The sequence below is a fragment of the Condylura cristata genome, unplaced genomic scaffold (genome assembly GCF_000260355.1).
Source record: "Condylura cristata isolate star-nosed mole 26May11 unplaced genomic scaffold, ConCri1.0 scaffold00016, whole genome shotgun sequence".
NCBI classification, from domain to species: domain Eukaryota; kingdom Metazoa; phylum Chordata; class Mammalia; order Eulipotyphla; family Talpidae; genus Condylura; species Condylura cristata.
The window spans coordinates 13027695-13035769 of record NW_004567117.1 but is presented as its reverse complement, the minus strand read 5'-3'; the positions used below and the strand labels follow the sequence as shown (position 1 = coordinate 13035769).

Here is an 8075-nt window from a genome sequence, read left to right as displayed (position 1 = left end):
GGCGGGGGTACAGTCTCCAAGTACGTCCCTTTGGTAAAACCTGGCCTATCATCTCCCACGGGAAAGACAAAAAGGGGAGAAATGAGTCAAAGCATCGAAACCACACGTTTTTGGCACAACCCCAGCAATGTCCACCCAGAACATTCCAAACGTTCTGTTGCCTGGGTTTGGGAGTCCCTGGCCACGTGACGCGCTCCCAGTGCGGAGCTGGGCAGTATTGGGACACTCGGAGACCCCACTGCAAGCGCGGGAGTCGGATCCCGCCCCGCCCCAGACCCGACTAGGCCCCGCCTCTGGCCCCGCCCCCAGGATACTGGGCATCCGGGCAGTGGCACTGCCCAGAAAGGGGCGGAGCCTATGGCGCCTTCGTCCTTCCTGATCTGCGCGCGCAGCCCGCCGCCTGCGCCTACTCCCTCCCTCTGTTGGTGCAGGAGGCTGAAACAGCCCGGGACTCCGAGCGGAGCGGAGCCCAGCAAGCCCAGCCCTGGCCGACGTCTGCGCCCCAGCAGCATGAACGCGCGCGGTTCAGTCCTCGTCCTCCTGTTGCTGCTCTGTCTGGAGCAGGTAAGTGATCACGGGCGATCCAGGTGGCAGTCGGGGACGAGTAGGGGCCGGGAGTCGGGGAGGGCTGGCAGTGCAGGGACTGGGGCGCCGCCGTCCCCTAAGGGGACCCAGGTCCTTCGGGTCCCCGGAAGGTCCCCCACCTCTCCGTTTTCTTTCCTGGCCACGGATTTTTCCCTGGTGGTCTACAAGAGGGTGGCATCTGGGTGCTGTTTATTTGACCTGCTTTGAGTTTATTTCAGCTCTGAATACTTCTGATGTTAGGATGTGGGATCAGAGAGGAGTAAAGTGGATAGAGAGAGGTAGAAATGTCAGTTACTTAACCTGCCTTTTAAAATGATTCTGCCACAAGCGCAGTTTATAAATTAATGTAGACGATCCGATCACTTTCTCCTGCCCCTTTCCTCGCCTAAAGACGCAGATGGGAAGGAACGTATTGAAAGGAAACAACTCTTCCCAGAGGTCCAGATTGCCATAGCCCTACTTAAATCAACTTGGTTTTCTAAAGAGTGCAGGTTACTTATCAACTCACTTTTTTACATCTTTGTAAACTAAGGCGCCCACGGCAGCCGGCGACTAATTAATGTTCCTCGTCTCATCATACTGGCTGAGATTAGGATGGGGCCAGGAACTTGTCCTGTCTCCCTAGGTCAGCTTCATAGCTTGGACAGAAGCACCACACTGCTCTTCGTGTGTTTACATTTTTCTGTCTTAAAACTGTGGTGGTCTCGGGTGATATGGTAGTGGGAGAGATTTACCGGAACTGTATCTGTACAAACATAACGATATAAGATCGTTAAAAAACGATTTAAGAAAATGTTGAAGCTTAATAAAAGATACAACTGGACATCTGAGGCATGTGTAAGGGTGTAGTGCTGATTAAAACAGATCAAGGTGAAAGAGTGGGCCACTGGGAATCCCTTGCCTTTGTGCCTACTCATAGGCATCATTAGTGAGAGGGTGGTGAATCAGAGCAGAAGGCAGATAGAGTTTCCCTGGACTAGAGAAACCTCTCCTTAAACTGTGTAGTTTTCAGAAGGGGAAAGGCAGTGTTGACCCAGTAAGGGCCTAAAAGCCAGAAGAGCTGTGGCTGCTTCCTCCCGAAGTTGCGGGTAAGGGGTCCCCTGCAGTGCCTGCTTGTTGGGAAGAGCAGTATCTGTTTGCAAAGGGAAGCAAAGAAAAGCAGATTTCAGGGAGGCAGTTTGGGATGGGGTAGGTCATTCTGTGGCTGTGGGCACATTACTCTTTCAAGCTTCAGTGTTCTGATGATAAACTATACTGCAGAGGATTTGGGGGGGTTATTGAATAATGTGATATATGGAGACACCTCATCACTGTAGTAAAAACTCAAGAAATAATCAGTTATGTCTTAAAGAAAGTACAGCTGTTCCGTTTCCCTAGTGTTTTAGATCAGGATCTGGTTGGCAGGCTTCACATTGCTAAGAAGCTTTAACTTATCTCTCAAATCCTTTTTCCTCCAGGTATTCCAAGACTAGTCATGGTACAGAGTGCCTCTTCTCCTAGGACTTTGGGATAGGTCAGGGATTGGTCATGAGTCTTGCAAAATGCCCAAAAGCCTTGAGATTATAAATCTTAACTGGAAGCACTCATGATATTTAAAAAATTAACTCGTGTCCACAGGGGCTTTTAGTATACCTTGACAGATTTGGAGGAGAGAGGTCCTACTTTTAGAATTCTTAACAATGATAGCAGGTAGCAACTCACCTGGGTTCAGTATGGGCACTAGTAAAGTTCTGTGATGAAATTAGTGTTTTGTAAGGTTTCAAATGCATTGAAAGTAAAGAGAATTTTGCTTAATTTTTCATTTTTATAGATGATGAATAAATACTAATAGACTTTATGATTTTTAGACCTTGAGATCATCCAGATAACATGTACAACTTGTCATATTATGGTCTTTCATGTAGACATGAAAGACCATAATATGACTTTTCTTAAGGAGACCAGGAATGGGTTACACTTTCTACCAGAAAGCATTGAAGAATAACTAAGGGAAATTTGAGCTGTTGTGGGTAATCTCCCACTCCTTAATTGATGCTTTGAGTAGACATTTTACCAACATAAGTAATTTTAGGAAAATGAGGCTTTTTATTTTAGTGAGTGGGCAGAAAGAAAACGATTTGCTGAATAGGTCTTTGTATTCCCTCAGTGTTTGTCATATCACCCAGAACAAAGGCTCCCTCTGGTCATGAAGACAGCACGGTCTCTCTTTCCTGGGGAGCCCTTGTCCACCCTCCCTTCTTCGTGAAAGGAGTACTTTTCAGGGTGTTTTAATGATGACACGTTACCTGCTGCGGAAGCCGGGTTTAGGCCGTCTCTATTCTGATCACAGGGATCCCCCCTCTGCCCTCTGTCCTTTCACCCACAGCTTTGTGAACGGCTTCATCTCTTCAGCCAAATGAAGCTGCTGCTAAACTCTGTCCATCTTCCAAGGTCCAGTTCAAATGTTGCATTGTCTATAACATTTGGGAATCCTTTCCGCCTATGTAGACGGCCTTCCCTCTGAAGTTCTAGATCTTTGTGTAAACTGCCACGGTAGCATTTACTGCCTGGCAGAAATCTTTGTGTAAAAAGAGCTGGGTGTGTGTCTGGCATTTTATCTTAACCAAAGTGGTCTTGGGCAAGCCAGTGCCCCTGAGGCTTCCGTCTCCCACTCCACAGACTCAGTCAACAACTATTTCTACTTTCTAGGCTGTTTGTAGAAAGATGATTTAAATCCAACTACTAATTTGCAGTCTCCATGAGGGCAAGAATTTTACTTTTACTGTATCCAATATCACCAAAACTTTTCTACTCCTCTAAATTCCCAGATCACCAGGCTTCAAAATGAGTTTGGATGAAATGAGGACGGGGTTCAGAGGTCAATAGAGATCAGAATTGGATTGATTGGTGGTTTCTGGGTGATAGAAATGGTTCACTGTGGCCCAATAGTTCTTCCTTTGTGTGGACTATGCCTCTTATTTTCAGTCTTTGGAATATTTGCTTTGGCAAGAAAATTTGAAAAAAAAAAAAAAAAAATCCAACACTATGAATGTGATTTGCAGAGCATTTGAAAGGGAAACTTTAAAATTGTTCTTGGTACTATTCCTTAGCCCACAGAGGAACTCAAATCCCTGTTATTCACTAATTTCGCAAATACGGCTCACTAAACTACTAGAACATGGTCTATAAATGCAGAGTGCTGTGCAAATGCTACTATCCCACCTGTAGTGGATGGAAAGAAGGGTGGCTGTCAAAAAAAATTACAGTGCATTGGAAGTATTATAATAGAGATAAGTACAAAATGTTGCTGGGGTACTTTTTGTTTGTTTTCTGAGCTTTGCTTCCAAATAGACAAGAAAAAAAACTAGAAAATAGGGGTTAACAGCAGTAACCTAATTGTTATTAAAAACCATTCAAGTATATACTTAAAAAAGGTTGAATTTTATGGTATGTCCATTATCTCATAGCTTTAAAAATGATGTTTGAGATTATAAGAGACTAAAGCAACATGAGTTGCCTGATTTTTGTGTAGTACCCATTGCCATAACACACTTGACTTGTTCTAACCTCACAGAACCCTACAAGGTAGGTGGATACTGTTTTTCCTGTTTTACAAATGTGGCTATTCAGGCTCAAATCTGTTCCAAAATTGTGTGGTTTGTACAAGCTACGTGGGGGCTTGAACATGATTTTTTTTTTTACTTCTGTGTACAAATTTCTTCAAATTCAAGATATTTTTACCACATTATTCACTTTAGTTAAATGGTTTTTCAGCAGGTGTTCCACTTAGCCAATAAGGCATCTAATTCAAGGCTTGTACCTGCTCCAGTACAGTCTCTCCAAAAGCTACTGATAATACATCAGGGATCGGTTTAGCCTTCTGCCCTGCTCCATATAGAGGGTGGGTGGTCCAGTGAGGAAGAGCCAGGTCACGGGGACCTGAGCCACATATGTGGGGAAGAAGAGGCTGGAAAGGCTGTCACTTGTCTGTGTTTTTCAAGTCTTCTTGGCGACTGCACCCCACCCTAGTTCTCCGCAGGCCTCCTCTTCAGGATGGAGTCAGGGATAGAGTTCAGATTGTTAGAATCCCTGGCTCTGGAGCTTTCCTGCCTAGTGGTCCGCCAACCCCTAGTGCACGAGATCTTGGTGATAAGAGAGGGTGAGGTGCATTTTGGAGCATCGTCATTTAAGAGGTTACCAACCGTCAGTTGTAGCCGGATGCTCAAGAGTAGGGTGACTGTGGCCCCATTGGACCAGCTCAGAGATCACTCTTCCAACAAGGGGATCTGACCCTGTACCCCACCTGCCGAGGGATGGCTAAATGGAGATTAGAGTGGAAGAGGGATGGTCAAGGGCAAGAGGAAGTGAGTCTTAGCCCGACAGCTGCCTAGAAATGACTTCTAAAGATGTAAATGCCCTCATCACTTCTACAAGTGAACAGGCCTGTGGAAAGAGGCACGCTTGTGTAGGATTATAGTAGATGGGACCTCCCATCTCAGGTGCATGGTGAAAATCTGAGGAACAATCTGTGTACTAACCAAGCTGGATTTGAACCATGCAGTAGCTGGGGGGCGAGGTGATGGTGGGGGCTTGGGGGAATTGTCAGGAAATAGAATGTTTAACTTGGCATTCAGAATCTTGATTCTCATTAGAGGTTTGGCCACTTAGGAGTCACATGACCTCAGACTATTTTCTCTGAGCCCTAGTTTGCTTACCTGTAAAATGCTAAGCTACTACTCTCACCCCACAGAGAGCCTAAGGCGGCAGTGAGGGAGACACCACTGTCTGGCATGTGGTTGAGACTCAATAAATGCTTGAATATGAGTAACTACTTCAGCAGAGTTTTTCAAAGGCAGCCTGGAAAGCAGGATCTGTTGCTGATGTTGGGAGCTTCCCCACAATGTGTTTTGATGGAGTTCCCTATTAAAGTCTGATAAACTATTCCTGTTGTTGAAACAAAAACTTTCCAGTCATAAACCCAATGATTGAATTCTGGAGCATGTTGGGAAATATAATGACCTTTAAAACTAGTCTAGCCTTATAGTCACTGACTTCTGAGTTAAAGGCAAACAACCATCAGTTCCTCATTGCTGAACTTACATAAAAGCTAGTCAGACTTCTTCAACTCATTGCGAGTTTCAATGGTTTCTGAGTGAAGCACACGGTAGGGGTTTCACATGAAGTCCAAGACCTGAGCTCTGCCCCTTAAGAATCCATGGTCTTACATGGGACTCTAGACAAAAGGCAGTAACCTCTTGTAACCTCTCTTCACATACAGAACTTAGCACTTCTCAAAAACATAAATGCTGCTTGATAGGAGCCAGCAAACCACGGTCTAGCCAGAGCCTGTTGTAAGTAAATTTTCCCAGCCAAGTGCGTCATTGTCTGCCTTGCACACTGCAGGTGGAGTAGTTAAATATTTGCCACAGAGACCTCATGGCCCACAAGCCTACAATATTTCATACTTGGCCCTAGTTGGTCCTCCAAAGAAGTTTGTCCATGCCTTGTGGATTCACATAATGTTTGTGCAGCATAAGTGATGGAAACAGATACAGCTCCCAGACCCCTCTGGTCACAGGACACCCACTTACGCAGTGAGGACGACTCCTTCGAACATGGGCCATGTGTTGCCTGGCGGCCTGCCTGGGCCCCGGGCAGTGCACCTGGTCAGGGGAGTGCATCGCTGTAACCAGGTGAAAGGAGTCAGAGCTAGACTTAGTGGAGGCGGTGAGACTTGTAAGATTGTGCTAGAAGGAAGGTTGTTCTAATATGGGAAAGTGTCGCCAGTGAAACCTGTGGAGAAAACAATGGGCAGGTTTGTTTGTCTGAAGCTGCAGACGAAGACTGGAGTCCGGTCATGGGGGCCTGGATAAATACAGTAAAGGGCAGTTCAAGATGAAGGTAGTTGGGATTTATTGGTGAAAAAAAGCTACTTAAAAGTTACTGCCCTTGTATGTTTTTGTAAGTTCACAGTTTTGGCCTAAGGGGAGGAATTAAAACCCTAGAAGATCTAGATTGAATAAATTAACGTTGGTTAGTCTCAAATGGATTGGGGGGGGTGGGAAGGTGAAGGGGACTTGAGGATTATTTAACTACCTGTGTGGTTTGAAATTTTTTGATGAGCAGTTATTGCCTCTAACTAAAATCTACAATCACTTATTAACATTTTAGGAATGGCAAAGTTTAAGAAGGCTTGATAAGATAATTTTTGTGGTTCTGAATCATTGTGTATGTGAGAGTGCTTGGTTGCCCCAGGAGAAACTGGGGAGCGTTATCACCATTCTCTGCACTTGGAACCCAAGTGTTAACGTAGAGCCCTAATGAGACTTGTTATTACACATCTACCATTGTGTCTCGGACACTCAGACTCAGTCTTTGCTCTTGTTTCAACTGATAGCCACTCTTCTAGGCAACCAGTGTCTTTGCCACTGTCTTTTCTCATACATGGTGAAGGACATCTGAGCACTTATTTTGTGGTAAAATGTACATAACATAAAACTGACCATGTTTAATGGCATTAAGGGCACCACCTTTTTGTGTCACCATCCCCACCCTCCATCGTCAAAATGGAGCTTACTTTTTTGGATCAGGTGCAAATTTGCTCTGACCGGCCTCGAAAGTTGGAGGGTTTTATTTGAATATTGGGCATATTTACTCAAATAAAATAAATAAATATTGATATGAAAGCAGCACCAGCTATCCTTGAGTCACTGGAAATGCAGCGTTCAGCTGGACACCTTACTTGTGGAAATCAGGTGTTTGCTTCAACAGGAAGTACGTGGCCTGCAAAGCCCTGTGCACCCTCCACCTTGGTGTCAGCATGTTCTGCCCTGACAGTTCAAGGACCTTAAGGTGCATCTCCTCTTTGTTGATCAACTCCTGAGCACCCACTGTGCTGTGATCATGTGGAGACACCAGCTAGGTGCTTGGTAGGATAGAGATGAGCTCAGCCGTACAGTGCTTCTCTGCAGAGTGGCCGTTGGTGCAGTGTGAGGAGCAAGAGCTGTGGCTTCTGAACTGGTATAGGGAAAATGGAAGTACTCAGTCTCTTTTTTGCCGCCTGTCTCTACAGCCACCACCTGCAGCCTTTCCTCCTGGGTTCATTACCTACACATGATGACGTGTTGTTAATAAAAAGTGCTTGGGTCAGGAGGGGTGGGGCCCTCCCTGGTGGCGCAACCGCGCAATGGGTTAGGACACAGCACTGCAAGCTGCTTCAGTGTGACTTCCATCCCCGCCCCAGAGGTGATCCACATGGTGTGGCAGACCTCTCCTGAACCCCGCCTGCTGCTCCCCTCAGCAGTGTACTTTGGCAATCTGCCTCTTCTGCTCCCTGCTCTGTCTCTAGTGAATCCTCTCACTGCACCTGCAGCCCATTTCTGTATGCATAAATAAATAAATCTTTAAAAAAAAGTGCACAAAAAACCTCGAATAGCCAAAACCCTCATGTCTAAGAAAAATCAAAATGGAGGCATTACAATCCCAAACTTCAAGCTGTACTACAAAGCCAT

The 8075-nt window shown here is 45.5% G+C and overlaps 1 protein-coding gene across 2 annotated transcripts in view; it reads left to right on the top strand.

Annotated features, from left to right (window-relative positions):
• Positions 1 to 439: 439 nt before the first annotated feature.
• The window catches only part of NPC1 (Niemann-Pick disease, type C1), a 45826-nt gene continuing 38190 nt past the window's right edge, over positions 440 to 8075 (top strand). For both annotated transcript variants that reach the window (XM_004683788.2, XM_012725873.1), the window contains exon 1: positions 440 to 564. In XM_004683788.2, coding sequence (XP_004683845.2) covers positions 511 to 564 — 54 coding nt within the window. In that variant the 5' untranslated portion in view covers positions 440 to 510. The remainder of the gene's footprint in view (positions 565 to 8075) is intronic.